General features: G+C 38.1%; 1 protein-coding gene across 5 annotated transcripts in view; it reads left to right on the top strand.

The window, feature by feature from the left end:
- The window catches only part of znf536 (zinc finger protein 536), a 509,077-nt gene that overhangs the window by 396,243 nt on the left and 90,889 nt on the right, over window positions 1–21,945 (top strand). Inside the window, exons 7-8 of one of the 5 annotated variants that reach the window (XM_073070122.1) lie at window positions 13,742–13,844; window positions 17,793–20,023. The exons of 1 other annotated variant lie outside the window; for it this stretch is intronic. In XM_073070122.1, coding sequence (XP_072926223.1) covers window positions 13,742–13,812 — 71 coding nt within the window. In that variant the 3' untranslated portion in view covers window positions 13,813–13,844; window positions 17,793–20,023. Of the gene's footprint in view, window positions 1–10,250; window positions 10,356–11,940; window positions 12,216–13,741; window positions 13,845–17,792; window positions 20,024–21,945 lie in introns of those variants that run through there. 3 more of the 5 variants (XM_073070118.1, XM_073070121.1, XM_073070123.1) reach the window with 3 other exon arrangements.

Here is a 21,945-nt window from a genome sequence, read left to right on the forward strand (position 1 = left end):
TCTCTTAAATTATAAGTAATTTTTTGAAATGGAATGCAGCTAAAAGCTATGTCTATTTTCATTTTCTTAATGTATGTTAAAATTCTTTTTCTTTTCACTGGTCCATTAAGCCTATTAACATTAAAACTTTAAAAATTCAGTAAATTAGTCATTATCTTTAACAGGGTTACTCCAGTCTATAGTAATACCTAACTTTTCAACTTTTGTAGTACCTTGGGGAATCTTTTAAAAATTCTCCGTGTTGCTATGTGTCTCCCCCCAATTGTCCAGGCAAAGAAAGAAAGATTAAAGAAAAATAGATTATAAAGAAAAAAAAACAAGATACCCCCTACTAATGTTGTGAATAAAAAAAACACAACATTACCCCCCTCCGTTGTACAGGTCATGGCAATCACCATGATTACACACGTGAATCCCGTAGCAATCGATCCAAAGTTCCCCCAGCTCCCCCATAACATAAAAAAGTATATATAAGAGAAGAAAAAATAATATCACTACTCTCGATTAATATTTCTCAAAGTTTTACCTTTCTCCCCCTGTATCATATAATTAAGAATATATTTAAATATTCTTCTGTCCTTAAACATCCATCAACTCCATTCACTGTCCCTGTCTTCATCTTTAATCCGTTTCACTTTTAAATCTTTGGCTGTGGTTAGCGACTATTTGGGAGTTCTTGTGCAAATTCTTCCGCATCCTGATAATCAGTAAAAGATCTTTTTCCGTCATCCAAAAAAATTATCAGGGATGCCGGGTGGCGCAATATAAATTTATAACCCTTTTCCTATGAAACCTTTGTCGCTGGGTTAAATTCCTTCTTTCTCTTCAAAAGGTCATAACTTATATCAGGATAGAAAAGAAGTTTTCCCTTCTATCATCAATGGCCCGTTTCTCTTTCTGGCACATTGGCAACCGCCTTCAAGATCTTTTCTTTATCTTGTTATCTTAAGCATTTTATCAAGATTGATCGTGGGTTTTGATCAACTTGAGGTCTTGATCTTAAAGCACTGTGAGCCCTTTCAATTTCAATTAACTGGGTTCCTTCTTCCATTTCCAAAATTTCCGGAATCCATTTTTGAAAAAAAATATTGGATCCTCTCCCTCTATACCTTCTTTAAGTCCAACAATCTTAATATTATTTCGTCTGCTAAAATTTTCAAGTACATCCACTTTTTCCAACAACCATTTTCTTTCTGATGTCCAGGCAGAAATATTATCTTCCATTTTATTCACTCTATCAATGGTGTCTCCCGTTGTTTCTTCCAAGTTTTTAATTTTCTTGTCCATTTTGTCATGTCTTTTCATCATTTTATCAAACATAATCTTCATATTTTTAATATCTTTTTTTATTACTTTTAATGCTTTTAATTCATGCATTATTTGCTCCAAAGATTTTTTTATGTCTCCAATATCACCTCCAACCTCTTCCTGTTGCTCTTCTTTGTCTCTTCATCTTCGTCTGATTTATCCAGAGAATCTGATTCCACCTCATATTCACTTTCACTTTCAGTTCTGATCATAGCTGGGATTTGTAGTTTGGGTTGCTCGTGTTTGCGCATGCCCCTTCCTTCACGCATGCGCAATTCCTGTTGCTCTTTTTTTTTGGAAACGGTTGATGTTGCTGCAGTTTCCTGTTCTGTATCACCAAAGGTAAAATGCACTTGAGCCCGAGGCTCTTTCATGGCGGCCGGCCTTGATTCTTTTCCAACTTGTGTTGTCTTCAAAGTAGTAGTTTTCTTCTGCTTCTGTTTAGGAGACATATCTTAAGACAATCCTGAGTAGTTTATAAGTAATTTTTAAAAAGTATTTACTAACTTTTCTTCACTTGAACATTATTTTACTGGTTTTTTACGGGAGAGCTGGATTTCCACGTCTCGATCCTACGTCATCACGTGACGTCCCCCCCAGCCCATGATGTTGTGTTGACCTTTTAACCTACCTCAAAATCAATCCAACCCTTCCTTCCCACATAGCCCTGCAGTTTTCTATCATCCATGTGCCTATCTAAGAGTTTCTAGATGTATCTGCATCTACCACCACTCTCTGTGTGGGGTCAAGGTTGAGGTTAAAGTCATATTGACTTGTAGCTTTTAGCTTGTGGATCATTCCTGGCTGCAGTTACCACATATCATGGACCCATCTTCCCGTATTTGGATGGTGATTATTGATTCTACTCTTTTGGTGTACAGGAGCAGGTATAGCTGTTAATAAACCTACATCCTACTGACAATTAAAAGAATGATTTACAACCCGTAAATGTTAATTTACGGGGGGGGGGGAGTGCATTCTCTCGATCTGTGCTGATCAATTCTAGGTACACTTTCAGCTTGCACATTGCAGTCACAGTTGCCTCGCATCTTTCCGGGGATGCTCTGCCCTGCTGGACAGGTCTTGGGAACAAGAGACTGTCCCTGCTGAAGTGGCTACTCATTCTACTCAAAGCACAAAACAAAACAGCTGAGTAACACTGTAATGGTAGTTACACTATTATCAGGTATTTAATGGAGACCACTTTAAGGCTGCAAAAATATAGCTTTGCAGTCTGCATCAGTCTGGCAAGGTTCTTAGCATTCACCAGAATCCCGTGGTCTTTACCCATGAGGGACTGGGCTGTATCCCCTACTTTCTGTAGAATTTTCCATTCAAGGGCATTGGTGTTTCCATACTATACTGTGACGCAACCACTACACATCTATAGAAGTTTATCAAAGTATTAGATGTCATGCCAACTCTTTGCAAACTTCCAAGGAAGTAAAGGCACTGCCATGCTTTTTATTAATGCAGTGGGCAATTCCTGCACAATATCTGCCCGGGGCAGATTTTCTGAAATGATAACACCAAGGAAGTTAAAGTTGCTGACACTCTCTACCTCCAATCCCCCGATGAGGACTGGCTCATGGACCTATAGTTTCGTCCTCCTGAAGACAATAATCTTCTCTTTGGTCTTGTTGACATCGAGTGAGAGGTTGTTGCTATGGCACCAGTCAGTCAGATTTGCGATTTCACTCTTATATGCCTTTAAGGATGCTAACGTGAAATAGTTAAATGGTAAGGAGGTTCATAGATAGTACCACATTTTATACAGCCTATGAAGTGGGGTCATCAGTAAACCTAAATATGGCTTTGGAGCTATGCTTGTAAGTGTCAAGTGAGTAGAGCAAATGGCTTAGCCATGTGGTGCACCTGTGCTGGTGGAGATTGCGGAGGAGATGTTGTTCGCCAATCTGAACTGACTGGGGTCTGCAGGCGAGAAAAACAAGATTCCAATTGCACGAGGAGGTATCGAGGCCAAAGCTTGAAGTTTATTGATTAGTTTTGAATGCCGAGTTGTAGTCAATAAAGAGCATTCTGGTGCGTGCACCTTTGCAGTCCAGATGTTTTTAAGGTTGAATGAAAAGCCAGTGAAATACTGTCTGCTGTTCCCAAGAAGAAAAGTAAGAAGTTGGGAACAAACAGCCACACATTGCAGATCTTCAAGATTCATAGCCCTAGACATGCTTCTGCCAAGAGAACATGTTTCTGGACATGCTGTGAAACAGCAGCACCTAATCCACAGGAAGATTTTCATTCTACCAATAACTTCTGTGGCTGTCCTGCACTTTCAGATCCTTGCATGATCACCTTAGCCATTAGAGAGTGTTGTGAACCATCTTCAGTCATTGTAGTTCTGCTAATTACCACTACACACTTCATCATTAAAGTTGCAGCTCAAAATTGATTCAGACTTTGTGTTTCAGGAACAGCAGCTTAAGGTTTCTGTTTCATTTCACAGTCTCAGCCACAGATTGCAATAATGGCTTTCTCAATCCTGAAAATAATGGTGCAGCCATTAGAGCCTCAGGACGCTCGCGTCCTGAGATCATTCAGAATCTCTGGTGCTGTTTGTGGGGAGCTTGCATGTCCTCCCAGAGAGCAAGTGGGCTTCATCTTAGTCGTCAGGTTTCCTCCCACATTCTGAGGACATGTGTGTTGGTAGGTTAACTGGCTGCTGTATATTGCTCTCAGTGCAATGGGGAGATTTGGAGGACGTGATGGGAAAGTGGGAAAGAATATAAGACCTTAAGACCTTAAGACATAAGAACAGAATTAGACCATTCAGTCCATCGAGTCTGCTCTGGATTTAACCAACCCGATACACCTACCTTCTCACCATATCCTTTGATTCCCTGACCGACCAGGAAACAATCAACTTACGCCTTAAGTATAGCCATGGACTTGGCCTCCACCACAGTCTGTGGCAGAGCATTCCACAGATTCACTCTGGGGGAAAATAAGTGGGAAATGGGGTTGCTTTGTGAGCCTGCATAGATTAGATGGGTTGAATGTCCTCTACCATTCAGCAAATATGGAGCAAACAAAAAACTTATTTTCAATCTCCTTCACCTTTGTAAAAGTCTGAATGCTGTTTCCTACTGTACAATCTTCTTCCACTTGTCAAGTCCAAAGCGCACTGTATCTCAATTCAATCTGAGAAGCTGAATACCTTCTGCATCAATTCTCCCAATTTGCCAGACCTATAGGTGCTCATCAGGTACTTGAGAAGAATGCAATCAAGTACAACAGTCAGGGTCAGAACAACACGAAGTACCAGGTGTCTCAATGAGGTTATAAGGACACACAATAATCTGCTCTTGAATGTAAGGAATATTAAAGCAGCAGATGCAAATAGTAATCACTTTGCATGATCAAAGCATAAACTCATTAGGCCTCATGGTCCCGTTTGGAATTACAGCCAAATCCCTAATCATATTATTCATTTGGCATCTCAGTCCGTTCAGACACAGACTTAACTTCATACTTTTGACAACCAGATTTTGGTTACTTCCCTCATGAAGCTTTTTTCTTGTGAAAGAACACAGTATTTAGAGTTCTGCAACAATGTGCTTCAGACAGATGTATCTACTGCTGCTCTTCTGTATTTCTTCAGACAGCAATGATATTTTAGTGGCAGATGGACTGCAAGTAGAAAGGCTAAGGCATTGCATGACTTTATGATCCTTGACCTTTGCCAATAAAATTGCGGATTTGAGATCACCCTTATGCTTCTTCGTGTTCTGTCCTCGAGATTACACGTATGATGACCTTACTCTTCATTAATGTACAATTTATGAGGAAAACCCATCTCTGCAGTAAATCACTTTTATAGGCAGTCAAACCATCTGCTTGAGCCCTCTAACAATGCTAACATGAAATAGTTAAATTGTAAGGAGGTTTATAGATAGTACAGAGCCACTGATTGTTCTATGTTGAATAGAGGCCTGGATCACCTCATATGGCCTCATTACATGGTACCACACTTTCCCCTCCTTTCAATGATTGCATGAAAGCTTTCCTGGTAATGGACGAGTGCCACTAAGGGAAGCAACATTCCACTCATGTAGCACATGATTATACAGTGAGAGTTGTATCAGTTTACACAGGCATTTATTTCATGCTTTGAAGTGACAGCTGAACAAACTGTACAAAGTATTTCACTGCCCTTTCTTCATTAATGAAGGTTAAGGAACTAAAGAGGAAAAAGAATGAGCATAATCTACATCAGTTACTTTAAGTGGCTCCGCTCAGCATAGGCTGCACAAATGAAACAACTTTAAAGGAACACAATATTTGGGTGCAAAGGGAGGTTTCGAAACCCTGTCACCTCACCATATTGGACTGCGACAACCTGGCTGCTGGAGCTTGGTCCCAGCCGAGGGATACAGATGTCCTCCCAGGATGTCCATTTAGGTCAGTTGTTCCACTTCAGTTACATTGGTTGAAGAACTTTAGTGACTATGGTCAGCGCAAAACTGCCAGGTTGAAGCTGGTGTGCTGATAGTCTGGGGAAACTGCCTTGGTGGCGCTTGTGAGGATAATCACAGAGATCTCCCAGAGGGAAATCCTGATTATGAAATAGTGTCATAAGAGTAGTAGAAAAGTACAGCAGAGAACCAGACCCTTTGGCCCATCTAGTCCATGCCGATCCATTTAAACTGTTTCCACCCATCGACCTGCACTGGGACCATATCCCTCTACACCCCTACCACCTGTGTACCTATCCAAACTTCTCCTAAATGTTGAAACTGAGCTTGCATGCGCCACTTACACTGGCAATGTTCCACACTCTCACAACCATTCTGAGTGAAGAAGCTTCCCCTGATGTTCCTCTTAAACCTTTCACCTTTCACCCTTAACCCATGACCTCTAGTCGTAGTCCCACCGCCCTCAATGAAAACAGCCTGCATGTTTTTACCCTATCTATACTACTCATAATTTTGATAGTGTACCTCTATCCAATATCCTCTCAACCTTCTACATTACAAGGAATAAAGTCCTGACCTATTTAACCTTTCCATATAACTCTGGTCCTCCAGACCCGGCAACATTCTTGTAATTTTTTTCTGTACTCTTTCAACCTTATTTACATCTTTCCTGTAGGAGATAACCAAAACTGCACAAAATACTCCAAAAACTAGGCCTCTCCAATGTCTTATACAACTTCAACATAACATCCCTTCTCCTGTACTGAATATGTTGTTTTATGAAGGCCAATGTGTCAAAAGCTTTCTTTATGACCCTATCCTGAGATTGTGAACATCTTCAGTTGCTGCCTGCCCACCTGTGTCTCATGGATAGCGACTTATGTCCAGAATGCATGGCTGTTGTCATGCCTTTTGGGACCCCACCTAGGCTAACAGAGCATGGCCAGCTGCTTCCAGCAGAATAATGCACTGTGCTGCAAAGAAGCAAGCTATTGAACCTGGGAACCAACCTGGTACTGGTTCAGGGTTAGCAGAGGCAGTGACCTGATCTCTCAACCATCATGGTCCCCTGGTATTACCATGCCCTAGCTCAGGGAAACCACTTTCAGGGTGGAAGGGTGGTTCTCCTGGGTCTATACCACCTATCAAGAGAATAAAGATATGAATCCCTCCATGGTCCTACCCACCACATAGAGCCGGTCCAACCTAGTGCAAAGCATTCTAACAATATTTACTAAAAACATTTGCCTCAGTGCCTCCCTTTTATGAGACACATCCAACCTCAACATCCAACACATCCAAGTCAGCACAACTGACTGGCCGTAACTCCTGCGGAGTCAGGGGGGCAATTATCTTTCTGCAGCCAGCTAGAGCCAGGCATCTCATGCAGTGAAGTGCGCCCCTTTAAACTGGTGTCTTCCCTCAGAGGGCCTGAAATTGAGCAGATTTTCTGGGGAGACAAACACACTGGTGCAAAAGGCTGCTTTTTAATCGTTTCAGCCAATGCTTCCTTCTCCCACTAGTTTAGACAGCCCAGCCTGTGGCTCAGAGCTCCTTCCCTGCCTCTTTGAAGCAAGCCTGCTTCGAAGAGAAGTAGCCAAGTGATGCTACAGCAACGCTTCTCAAGTTTCACTTTCCTGACATTGGGACCCCACGTCTACCAATCCTGTCTATGGAATCTACACGTATTTACCTGTAGTGAGTTCTCTCACACATTCTGATCAACTTCTCCAAGTTCTCCTGCTACTACCTACACCAAGGGTGAGACAATCAACCAGTGTGGAAACCCAAGCACCCAGGGGGATATGCAAACTCCACACCAGAAGTCAGGATCAGACTGGTGGCCATGGAGCAGTGAATCAGCTGCACTGCCATTATTACATTTCAACACTGAATCCCTCCTAAATGAAAAGAGAGCTCTTGCAATGTTCTTCAGCCAACACTTTTATGTAAATATTAACTTCTGGATATTTTGAAACCATTTGTTAACTGAGACAGAATGACAAACTCACCATAAAGCCTACAGTTTGGAAACCCAGGACTGCCAAAACACAACTTGAATTTTCCTAATAAAGGAGACTTCTGTGTCCTGAGTACTTTGTTATTCTTCCTGAATATTACTTGTAAAGGAATGCTTGCAGAGCACATCAGGGCAGTGATGATATTTGTGTTAGTTGTGTTCACCTTGCAATGTGTACAAGTATAGATATGTATTGAGAAAGGCTCAGGTGTGTGATACTGCCACTTAAGATGTTGTGCTAGATTGTGAAGAAAGTATCAATTAGTAGACTTGCTGCATTCTGGAATGCATAAACGTTTGGCTCTGTTGTGCAGTGCATCTGTCTAGGTGTAGTTCAATGATGGGTTGTACCTGGTTATTGGATCAATTTAATGAACTACTGGTGTTTGAAAGTGCCATTAATTGCAGTTGCTTGGACGTGAACATCCTGGTGACAGGTACTGAGCCTATGGGTGAAAAGTTCTACGCCAGGGAGTGAGGTGGTGCCAGGGTACAAGTTTTGTCCATCACCTTTTGCATGTGTCAGACAAGCACTGGTGCCCGGAGGTTGCCTTTTGCAATAACTCGCTCCTCCAGAGGAGTTAACCTGTTTGATTCCTCTCCAGCCTGTAGCCCAGGTGCCTCATCTTGGAGATCTTTGCCCAGAGGAGTGATTAAGTGAACATTGTTACGTACCCCGTAACTGGGTCACTTACCAGCAAAGATAGAGAGGTCCGCTGAAGTCTGATGGTACTATTTTTAACAGTATTTATTGATAAAAATACACAAAAATTATATCGATGCAAACATACAGATAATATACGTCGTCAATACTAAATCTAAAAGCGCGGGTATAATAATAATCAATAAGAAATAGCTCTATCGTTGTCTAGGGGATAATGTATTGTCCGATGGAAATATAAAAGTCACTCAAGTTCATTCAAGCTGCAGGCTGCAGCCTTTGGTTGGAGTCAAGAGAGAGAGTTTAAAACTTGCCCATTCCTTTTATGATGTCAATCCTTCGAGAGTCGTTGGGGCTGATTTCTCCTTTGTGTTAGCTAAAGCCGTTCTTCCGTGGTAAGGCCCACCAATTCCGAGGCAAATGGAAAAGGACGCACGTGGGCTTTCCACTGGCTTTCGCTATTACGCTGTTACAGGATTTCTAGCATTTCTTCTGGTGCGTCTGAAAGGGGTTGTTCCCCAGACCCTCTTTTATCCTTACTCACGGGGTCTCAAATGTCAATCAGGTTGGGGAGGATGTCATCCCCCCAACCAGCCCACGTTGCTCCTTCCTTGAGGACATCAATGAATAGTGCAGTGCTCAATACACAATTCCGTCTCCAAGAGACAATGGCCGGTTCCTGTGGCTTTGAAATTGCTGAGAGCCAGGACATTCCAAACGTCTCTCTCTCATTTCCTGGGTCTCCTGACCTGAATTAATAGCGATCTTGCGATTCTCAAAAAGGAGGGGGCACAGGCGTAACAACATGACATTGTGGCCTTCCTGAATAATAGTGTGGAATAGTCATGAAAATGTGTACATGTGTGTGAAACTCACAGGATTAGTGGAGTATTGCTGAACATTTGGGACAATGATAAGAGTCATGGAGAGAAGGACAGAAAGAAAAAGGTCAAAATGGTCTGACAAGAAAGAGAGAAAAAGAAATCAGACAAAAGCAGGTCTGTGTGTAAAATGTACTGCAGGAAAAAATGTTCACAGCTTGTGAGTGGATCTGAATGCTGGAGATGCAGATGTATAGATATTTTAAAGTTGCATAAACTCTTCCAACCTATGAGGTTGTGTTTTTGTGATCCTGGTCAGCAGTACAAGGAGTGTTGATCAACTGGAGGCCACCTAGGCAATATTCTTTCAGCATCACTTGCAAGTAGTCCCGGAGGTGATGCTCCCATCTTGTTGGTGAAGTAATCCACAAGAATCTTGGCATCTCTCTCGGCATTATTGTTGGCCTTATCATCGACATGCAGCAATGCTGAAAGGAATAACCATCTCCAGTGTTGGGAGAAGGCTGGTAACATTACATATGTGTGCAATTAGTGCTGACTGAGGAGGACACAGCTATATAGCAACTCATGATTATCAGTAATGTCCACTCTTTACCAAATGGCAGCAGGAACTATCACCTTTTTTAATGCCTTTTCAATAGTGTTAAGCATACAGCTACTATTTAATACTGAAAAAATGGCAATAAAGAGTTTCTAGGCTTTTGGGTTTAAAGATCAGGAAAACTGTTGCTTGAAGTCAATTTCAGGTATATAAAGGGAACCATATATTGTATTGAAATAGAGAACTAAGTGGCTGAGCAGTGGTGTATTGGAATACACCTCTGCTGCTAATTCAAGTTGACTCAACAGCTTGAGATTTTGGTATTGAGAATGTAAAGACCAGTAAATTTGTTGGGTTTTCTGTCTGGTCTTGTTTAGTTTCACTGATGACTCCATATACTTCTATGGCTGCTAACTACATTTTTTCGCAATGTATGCATGCCTAGGTTTGGGGAAGACACAAGGCAAACACAATGAGTTTCCATGCAAGGAATGTGGTAAAGCCTTTACCCAGCCCAGCCACCTTAAGACCCATATGAGGTCACATACAGGTAAGAGCTGCAGCATTAAAACTATTTACCAAAAATGATAAAACAATTGGGTGCATTGGCAATATTCTGTTTTAATATGCACTGACACCAAGATGGTGCACAATCTGCCCACTAAACCCCATAATGCGAAATTATCTTCTCTGAATATAAATTCAGATTTTATCATTCTAAATTTCTCACAGCTTGCTCGATCTTAGGGAAAACATTTGAATTACATCAGCAAATCAGTAAAATTTTACCAAATTTTTTGGAAAAATATTTTTTGCAATATTGTCTGCTTTAACACTTCCAAGAATTAATGATCTAATTAATCCTGATCTGATCACTTTAATCATAACTCAATTTCAAGTGACCAGAAATCAAGCATAATTTTAATGATTGTAATTGACCATTTCCAAGATCCCATTCAGTTAAATGCACTGTGCTTGGATATATTAAATATCTATTTAATGTATGCAAGCACAGCAGTCATAAAATGACGTGAAAAATGAAGTTAGATGATTCGCCATCAAATGAATGAAGTACATACTTACTAAAAAGTCTGGATTTATATAAGTGCTCAGCTGAATTTGTTTAATTAAGATTGAAATGGATAGCACTTTATTAGCTTACCTGTCTTAATTGCCCCAATAAATTTATGTTTGGAAAATATAGCTGCTGCAGCTTGCCTGAGCTATTTTGAATTCCTTGTCTCTGTATTGGTCGCAGTATCTGTTAATACTTTTCTTTGATCCGCATAACGTTATTGTTCATTCTCATTGCATTAGATCATTTAACTAGGTTCTGTCAGTTGATTAGCAGAGTAGCTGTCAGAAAATTTATTTATGCATTGCAGTCTAGGTTCAATACAAGATTTCAGAGCCTGTCCAAACCATCTGGAATGTGAAAATATGCCTCTGCCGGGGCAAACCAGCAAAGATGGCAACAAAACTATAAGATGATATATTGATGAGCCTCTGACTTGAGCCACTGGCTATTTTGTTCATCTTACACCCACCCTTCCCTTTGTATTTGTGTCAAGTCTTCTAATTAGGTGATTGTACTCATGATCAAACAATGCAAGGTTGAAAGATGTGATGGTGTTCTGCAATTGTTACAACACAACATCTTTATAATCCTCATTGTCAGATTTAGAATCCGCTTCATGCAAGTTTGATCAAATTTATTTTAGGCTGCAAATCTAGTGTGTGGTGTAGTTCTCATATTCAAGGGAAACAGGATTTTGCAAGTTCCTCAGTGCTGATTAAAACACCTGCCTGGGCTTCACTTTGGCGATTCCGTTCTGAGTGCTCAGTGTGGGGTGTACTGTAAATGCAATCTCGTTAAATGATAGCTCTCAATGCTATTACAGCATTACTTCTTTCAAAATATAATTTAAGATACGTTCTTATATTATGATGCCAGAAGTTTTCAGGATTGAGTGTCAGCCACTGGCAAGAACAGACAACCAATCTTTTAAGGAATGCTGTGAATATTTGACTGTGTTGTACAAGAATATCAAATAGAAATTATATTGCATCTCCTTAGAAAATGACGAGAACTGGGCTTTCAGTGGTTGACATCTGTTCCATTTACATGCACACAGAAAACTGAATGGAAAAGTAAAGGTACAGACATCCTGGGACTGTGGAGCTCTCTCACAAGAATGGCGAATGCCTGACAGGCAACTGAGTCTAATTTACTGAGGAAAAGTCTTGGATAAACATAGAGCTGTATGTTAGTCATTGGGAAAAACATAACTCGCTCCAAGGATACACCATGATTCAGATCAATGAAATGCAGTACTGAACAAGTAGACAATCGACTAAATGGTCTTGAATTAAAGACCCTTCTTCGTTAAGCTAATTTGTGCTGCATCACTGCAACTCACACTATTTTTCAAATGCTTTGAAATTATTTCTGTATCACTTAATCACGTGTGTCATTGTTCATTGGAGTTAAGTAAGTAATTTAGATGGTGCTATCCCTTTTAAAATCGAATGATTTATATTAAAAAATTCCAAAGTTTCCAGATGCCCTAAATTCTTATGCTGAGATTGTAAGGATATATTAGCAAAGGGCACAACAAGAAATTATACCCCCTTCCTCAAAGTAATAAATGGGGCATTCAGAGTCATTGTTTAACAGGCTCTATAAAGCAATTAGTGTAATTTAAAGCACATGTGTCTGCATTAATCAGAGAAAAGTCACTGATATACAAGCTCTGTTACTATGGTGTAATGAAATTTCAGCTCTTAATGGTTTAAAGGACAAAAGGTCCAAAAGAAACAAATAAGCATTTTGTTGTGCTTTATCACCAGCAATTAAAATTTATTTGTAAATTTCAAAATAAGCATGATGAACATAATACATATATACTTTTGTACTTGACGTTGGGGACATTTCCCTATTACAATGATAAAAATGGTGCAGTTGTTACTGTCTTATATATAGTGGTATCTATGTATTGGTAGGCAAATTGCCAGCATATCTCTGATCAATAAGCAGGCAAAACGTAGAACTGTTAGACTTGTGATTGAATTAAAGACCCATGGTAAACTCTCTAAAAAATAGCCAAGTTCTAGAAAACATCTTGCTGGGAGGTACAGCACTGCCATCCTTGATGGATGTGTCTGTTCAGAGGAGGAGTAGTCCCAGTAGCCACTTGGGTTTTGAAATGTTCTACTTATTTTTCCCAACATGACCTTTTTGATATTTACATGTCATTGCTTTAGTTTGAGCCATTTCATTCATTTAGATTAAACTTCTTAGTGTTTGCTAAACATCACATCATTTATATGAATTTTTATTTAGATGCTTAATCAAGAAGCATCCAAAAATAGCTTAACAGATTCACTATCATCTGCATAGATAAAAGATGGGATTACAGTTTGGGTGTAAATTTTCTTAAGGAATTTCATTGACGGACATGCTGTGAATTTCTAGTAATTTCTTTTAAAGTTGGATTTGAAACATTTACAGTTTTTATTTTGTAGAATCTAGATTTTCCTCTGTTATTGTTGGCTTATGTGGTATCTGATAATAAGGCTATAAGCATTGCATTTGACCAGGCAAACAATGGTATCAGTAATGATACTTAAATTGACCTTGAATTTCAAAAGCATTTTGATAGCATATTATCAATAGGTTTCCTCAAAATATGAATGTAGTTCTAAACTTAAATCATTAAGCAATTTGTGAGGTTTTGAGTGATAGTTAAGCAATATTGCTCATGAGTTTTAAATGAACAAAAGGAGATACAGTAAAATTCAACAGTTGGGATAGCCAAGAGGGATAAGTAGATTTCTATTAATAAATCCAGTGAAATAACAGCCAACATTTCACTCAAGTTATAACAATTTTATTTCAATTCTAATATAATGTGATTTTGATTCTCCCATATAAAGGCATCCCTGCTGACAGGAAAATTTTCGGAATCAAGATGCAAGCAGCTGCAAATGATGGGAACCGGAAATAAAAAAAACAGAAAATACTGGAAATACTCAGCAGGTGAGGCAGGTTTTCTGCTTTTGGTGAATGTTCTTCCATTGGAACTAAGAAAATTAAGTATTCAAATGTGTTTTGAGTTGCAAAGGAGGAAGTATGAAGAGAACAAAATAAATATTAGAACTATGGTGCTTTGTGTCCAACAGCTCCAGGATGGTATTTTTTTCTCTCTCATCTGCTCTAATTTATCTTTGTTTATCTTTCCTCTAGTCACATCAAATGTAATTAATAAATTTTCATCACACTTTCTCACCTGGTGCCACCAACACTCAGATCTCTCTGTCCCCCTCCTATCACTGATGTTTCCTTTAGTCTCCCTTCTTCTCTTCCTTCTCTGCAACTTATATTTAATTTTGGGCTTTTCTTAGTTCTAGTGAAAGGTCGTTCATCTGAAATATTAACTCTTTTACCCCTTCCACAGATGCTGCTTGACCTGCTGTGTATTTCCAGCATTTTCTGTTTTTTTTTAATTTAACATTCAATGAATATTTTCTTATGACATAGAAAGAGCCTTTTGTCCTACCAAACCTATGCCAATGTCCACAGCAATCCCATCAATCACGTTCCCCAACTCATTTCCCTATAACTTTCTCTCTCACATGCCCAAAATCTCCACTCATTTCTTTCACTAGCCACTTATCCTCTGGGTCAATTACCCCAACAATCAGCACGTCTGTGGGACGTGAAAGGGAACAGAGTGCCGCAGGGGAAGCCCACATCATTATGAGGTGAATGTGCGGCATGCAAACTCCATGCAGACAGCACCTGCTCAAACCAGGGCTATCTTAAGCTTTGAGACGGTTGCATGATCAGCAGTGTTGCTGTGTCCTGCTCATGGTGCACTGATTTGCTGTGGAAGCTATTGCTGTATTTGAACACATTGTTGTGACTCCTTTTCCCTAACCAATGTCAGATTGTTTGGACTGGAGAGCAAGTATAAACAAAAATTCTTCCGAAGTATCCAACGATTATGGTGCTTTTTCAACTGAGAAGAGAGTCTTATCAGTGTGAGTTGTCCCATGTTCTAAGCAACAAAAAATATATAATTTGGCATACCACATTGGTTGCTATCTTGCGTCTATGTGCCTGGCAGGACATTGATAGAATTAATTTGTCACCCATTTTACACCTTGACAAGTTTTATTTTGCAATGATTTCAAGGAAATTAGGGTGAGAGTAAAAGGCAAGTGATTTGTTAGTAATAGGTCAGTCAATTTTGTTAAATGAGGTTCTGACAGAAAGATTGAAAGCAAGTGTTTTGTACCAGTGCTCCAATGCAATGTCTAAAAGTAAGTACTTTACAATTAGCATTCATCAATTCAGTAGTAGGTGTTGGTTACTACTTTACTGTATGCCAGTAATAACATTCTAAAGGAGCTTTAGTGTTGAATTTGGTAATGAAATGAAATCACAACAAATGCTAGAAAAGCATATTTGCTGCTCACTAGGTAACCAACATCACAGTATCTTGTAAATATAATGGGGTCATTTACTAGAAATCCATAGTTCAGTAACCCAGCAAAGCATTTAGCTAATACATTGTGAACTCTGTGACAACACTTTTTGGCAAAGTAAACACTGAATTATACAAAGATTGAGTTGAAAACCAAGTTTAGTGCAGATCTACTTATGAGTCCACAAATCTGAAATTGTCTAATTCACTGTGAGTGAACAGGGCCAAAGATGCACACAATGGACTGGAGGGCAAAGCACAAGTGCTGTAAATGCTATTGCATTGTAGAAGGAAATCTAATTCAATATACTTATTTCATTCAAGTAAAGCATTAGATATAATGCTTTTATTCAAAATTATGCAGCCCTACAATAGTTTTGAGGACATATTTTTGAATAGTCTTTCCCCATGACATCTGCAAAGAGATATTGTCACCACAGAGTATAAGCAGCTGATGCACTTTCAGTCTGGGTTCAATCATGTCAGATGATACAGTATCACTACGAAGCTAACTCCTGGTATTGCTTTCCTAAATGCCCAGTAACTACAGATTGATTAGTCTTGCATCAGCAATTGATTAAATATTATATTTAATATTTATGAATAAAGTTGAGGTTATCCATTGAAAATTGGTATGCAGTATTGTTTCAGAATAGGAAGGTGTTTAGTTAACCTTCTGTGATGACATGATAAGTGTATGTCCTATAATGGAATGTACTTTCAAAAGTGATTCAATAAATCTTGAATGCAAGGCCTAAGAACTGGATTTCTATGGTAAAATTTAGAGGACAATTAGTAATTATCTGAAAGCCAGGAAGCAGCAGTAGCTAATTAGAAGCATGTTCTATTGTTTGGAGATAACTTCTGCCAAATATCCCAGAGTTAGTACTGAGCCACCAAATCTACAGAGGTGATGAAAACTCAGAATGCTTAAGTAAGTGACTTAAAATTGTAATTGGAGCTTAAAGGTAATGATGGTTTTGTAGTTTTATAAGTGAAGTGTGTCTGGGGTTTGGGAAGGGGTTGGAGAAAGGAATTTAATTGATAAAAAGCATATGAAAGACGTGAAATTTATAAGTAAATAGAGAAATGGAACAATACCATAGGAAAATGTGGGACATTGTGCCATAAAACTAACTAGGATACAAAACAGAACATATCTGTGGGTAATAGGAGGATCAGTTTCTATTGGGTCCAATTTTCTTTTGATCCAAAGCCAATCAAAATGATCCAATGAGTGCAAATTTCACTCAAAAATTCAACTGCAAATATCATTCGATTTTTTTCATATATGCTTATTGTATAGGTACTCATAGACCCAAGTAAAGAATATAGATGGGTCTAGTGCAAGAGGGGATAGAAGACACTTAACATAATACGAGGACACTTTGACACTTGCTTCAAGAAAAATAAACTAAAATTAAAATTTAAAATTTTTGAGATCAAGATTTTATTCAGCATCTCAGATTTCTTAGTAGTGATTTGTGAATTCTGTAAGTGTGAATTTCCAATACTTCGTATCACCAGAGTTAACGGTTTTAGTATCACCCAATAAATGAAAGTTTATCATTGATATGAAAAGCACTTATTCACATAAAGTGATCAATAGAGAATGGGTCTTCCAAGTAATCTAATGGAATCAAATGCTCCAAACTTGCTTAGATATTGTGAAGGGAACAAAATTTCTATGCTTGGCGCTCTTAGATATATTAGCCTTAAAATGGGCAGACAGAAGTAGAACCAATTTCAGAAATTATTTTTGAAATTTTATTTTTGATTTAAAGAATCTCTATGTTTCAGACAGGCGTTTGTAGCCTGGTTCATTGAAGGAAAGTCCTAAAGGACACACATTGCATTTTACGTTTTTTTCAAGCAGGTATTGAATGTTTAGGTTCTTTTGGGCCTGAGCTTTAGAATATCTAAATTTTGCAAACAACGAATGCTCAAGTTTTAATAAAAAATGCAGCAGATAGCAACTGAAGAACTTCTTTAAATATATGAGAAATTATTAAGATTCATTTGCAGTCAAAATCCACTGGAATTTTGGCCGTAACTGAACAAGTTCTGAAGGTGGCTTGAAGCTTCTCACCAATGACGAATTTGTTTTCAGCCACAATGGCTGTTTGTTGTTTAGACATCAACCATGAAGCTAGGCAACCACCTGCTCGAACTACCATTTCAGCTGTGGTAAATTGCACACTTGAGATACAAGTGCAAGTATTACAATTATACAAAGTTGAGATGCAATATCATTTTTTGTGGTAAATGTTGGTGTTTCAGTTGTAATTTAGTCTGCAATTATACAATTGTAAATCCTGTGGGTGTGTTATCACTCCTCTCTCCTTAATGTAAGGATAGTTTGACCTTTGACTTGGGATATTAGACTGGCAATATAAAAAAAATTGTACTGTTACAAGAACATACTGCCTCCCTGGAAACTGGAAAGCACTAGAGAGTAGCAGTTGTAACAACTAATGCACATTTTCTGCTTGTACAAGGTTAAAGAGCCCATTGCTGAACAATTTCCTGGGCCCCTGGTCAGGACACATGCTCCTATACAGACAATTTTTGAATTTAGAAACTTCAGACAAGTGCATCTCTCCAAAGCTCTGTGACTCAGTAGGAGGATGGGAAAAAATAATAAAGTAAATATCAACATTCGAGGTTTTTTTTAAAATTAAGTAGAACTATGGAATTGAAATTTGGGTTGTGTTCATTATTAGAATAATAATAATGTCAAATTATTCTATTTTTGTAATGCTTGCAGTCTAAGTGAGTCACAAAGTTGGAATCTTAAACCTCCCCCATGATAAATTATCAAAATATATTTTTTATCTAACAGTGAATCTACAAGTTATAGAGATCTGGAGTTGTGCCTAAATTTGAATAAGCACTATCAATGCGTAAATGTTGAGTATCATCAGTTTATCCATCACATTGTATCTTCAGACCTGTGATATAAAGGTTATCTGGTACTGTGTATGGTTTAGTATATACAGCAATGTTCTAATTTAATGCTGTGGTAACAATGATGCTTAGAATCAAGACTGTATTCTATGACCAGGTATACAGCTGGTCAAAACTAGTGTGGCCTCCCTATGTATGAGAATAGAAAATATGTTTGTGAATTTAAAAGGACAGAACACAGTTGCTGGTAATGCCTTATAATTATAGCAGAATTCCTACAACTAAAAACTGGGGCATTATGATCTTCCCATCAGTTTAATTTCTCCACATGTGCTAAAGTTCAAAAATATTGGTCAGAACAAACTTCCTTCAAAGATCTCTGAACCATGCATTGCCGCCTGCAGCTGCTCTACCAACCACCTGTTTACTGTTAGTTAATGGAGGGATGAGTCTAAACTTCCCACTGAAACGTACAGTGACGTTTTCCCTGGTGTTTATGGCATGAGACGTTGATTGAATAGCCAGTTTAAATGGAACAATTTATTATTATTATTATTATTATCATCATCAATAATTTTGCTAACTGCTATCAAAATTGAACCAGCACCTGTTTCTTGTAATTTTAAATCTTGAGGCCGGCTACTGTATATATGTCTAATTGACCAATCTTCTATTCACAACCTACAATTAGAAACTGAAAAACTTTATGATATAAAATCAGTGATAAAATTAATCTACAAAATGCATGAAAATTAAAGCCATATTTTTCTGTTGATTTCTGTTAAATACTTGCCATTTATCAGTACAGTATATTTTTGTAATTTATTCCCTGTTTTTATCACTATGATCCCTACATGATATGTTTTTTCAATTGTGTGAAAAGCAGACTGTAAATCCCTTTGGACAGATCTAAGACATGCTGCTACACAGTGCCGAACTGGCCTGTACCATCCTGGGGCAAACAGGAAGACATCTTGTGTAGATCTTTAGAAAGCTGTAGTCATTGCCTGATAACTTAATTTTAAGTATTTTGACAACTTTTAGTTTGCAATGGAGTTTTTCAAATTGAATTACTATTTGGTAATACATTCAATATATCATGTATCAGAAACGTTTAAAAAAATATTCCCGGTGGTTGTTTACAGAGAAAGAATATGGCTTTAAAGAACAACATGGGAGAAATTCAACTTTTCCAGTTTTCAGTATGAAATGAGCTACAAAAGGCTCAAATCCAATTGAACATTGGGTTATATCTAAATGAAATAGATGGGCTGCAGATGCCAATCTGATGTAGCACACCTGCCAAGCAGGCTCGGCACTGAGCCAACAAGCAGGAAGGCTCTTCATCTATTTCTGCTCTTCCTGGCTCCCCAGAAAGGTTTTGTACACATTTCCTCAGCAGTCTCTTCAAGATCCATTGATGAAAACACCCACAACCTGAACACCCTGGATCTGGTGATGTAAGGCAGACCTTGACCAGTGTTAATACCTGCCTGTTTTTGAATATTATGCTTGGATCTCACAACAAGCAGTATGACTCCAATTTACAAACACAAACCTCACCAATCATGTGGACACCTTGAATACATAAAAGACTCCAAATCCAATATTGCGACCAGACCAGATGTGCAGCATTGCCAGCCAAAATATGCAGGCCAAAAGGCCATTGATTTCCTAATAGGTTGAATTTCTCCCCCAAAATATGTGTTACATGTGGTTTATAGAGTAATAAAATCCCCAAAAATTATTTTATAAATTGTTGAAAATGAGTATGATATGTAGGTTAAAACTGAATAATGTATTAAAAATGTTTGACAATGAATGATGGGTAATTAGTGGTTTTGTACTAATAACTTGACACTTCATGTCCTATCAGATCTATTTGCTGACCCGTAACTTCAGCAATGCATAGAAGCTTATGGCAGCATCTGAGAGCTTCGTGCCTTGCTTTAATATTAAAATTATAATGAAAGAGAGTACACTGCTGAGATGCAGGGTGACCATTTATGTTTATCCACAAAATAAATTATTAAAACCATAGCAGTACTTTACTGAATGATAATTTGAAAAATATAAATTTAACCCTTGTTAGCTCTGTCAACTCTGGAGTCAGTGTAGATTTACCAAACAATCTGCTGAGCGCAATAATGGAATATTTGCATTTATTGGTCTGGTCGACAATTTATTTCAATTATCATCCATTAAATTTCAGCAGCTTCCAATTTCCAAACCGAGGGTACAAGGCTGTTTTTAAAACTCAAAGATTATTAATAATTTGCTGTTGACTCAAACAAAGGCAGTAGCCAAACTCCAGATTTTGTTCTCAATTTTGATATTAATTCTAGGAAACTTTAAGCCAGCAATTATTATATAAACTAACCGTTAAACTTCCAAACAATAATTTTATTTAAGAAGTTGATTTATTCATAAGTAAATAGAATGCAGTGTGACTAAAAGTGCAATGGTTCAAGCGGCAATTATTTGATTTATAAGCACAAAAGCTTCAGTGTTGTAGATTGTAAGAGCTCAGCAGTTACTGTACCTTTCAAAACTAGCATGTAACCATATCTGTTTTAAAAGAGTGATTCATATTACTTCCAAAGCATGAGAAACTCTTTCTCGTCCCCACCACAGGAAACTCGAGCCTGAATTTAATGAGTTTCAATTGGAATGTGGCCTTTGAAAAGTACTACATTTGAAAAGATGGAACATTAAATTTTGTAATGATGTAAAACATCTTCAATTTTTGACAGGACAATGAAATTTATTGTGCTTCATGGGCCCAGTGGTGATTCAAAGGTCATTTTTTGTATGACTTCTCAGACGAGGGCAATACTGAATGAAAATTAAGTTACATCTGTAGAACTTTTTTTTATCTATCTGTTAGAAAAGCAGAGTGCTAATGAAAGGATCCAAAAAGAAAGCCATTCACTAAACTGCATGCAGGAAGATAATCAAAGATATAAGAGGCAAGAGAGCAGATGGGTGGAGAAATTGCTTTACATTTGTATTAAAGTTGGTCATTCCCTCACAAGCCATGAACCAAATGACATAAACACAGTAGAGAGCATTCTAAAAACACATTATTTCAAACTTTATAGTTCCTGTTGAATCACATGAAGATATCTTAAAGGACTGATCTACTTTGGATACATTGGAACTCCTCATTCATTAAGTTTGAACTGATCAATGCAAAGAAGTACAAGTTTGAATTTTTGTATTTCATTAAAAATATTGATCCTTAATTATTACAACTGCAGAACATACAACAGAGGGGAACTTCTTGAGCAAAAGAAAAAATGATAATTTGTTTATTTTGATAATGACACATCTGGGGATCTTTGGCAACAGGTGCAGAAGTCCATTTGGACTCATCTCTGACATTTGGCTCCTCCAAAGACAAAGGCAAATTTTCAATGTTTTAGTTATTAACGTACTCGTGGCTTTGATCGTCAATACCCACTTTTAACGCAACCTGCTCTTCTCATAGTATGGCAGAGTGTTCTGTGCGTTATACATACAAGCTGGAATCATACACAGCATGCAGCTGGGAACATTGATCCTTATGTAATAATGCCAGCTCTGTCTGACTGGGCCACAATAATCCAGCCACTGCCATATGTTACAGGAAATCTGGGTCTTGCTTGTGTTATTTAAAGGATTTTCTGTAGTACTCAAGATTTTTAGTGACTAGGTATGAATTAAGTTTGTTAGGGGAAACCCCACAAATTCGATGAGATAAAT

Source organism: Hemitrygon akajei, chromosome 17 (genome assembly GCF_048418815.1).
Source record: "Hemitrygon akajei chromosome 17, sHemAka1.3, whole genome shotgun sequence".
Taxonomy (NCBI): domain Eukaryota; kingdom Metazoa; phylum Chordata; class Chondrichthyes; order Myliobatiformes; family Dasyatidae; genus Hemitrygon; species Hemitrygon akajei.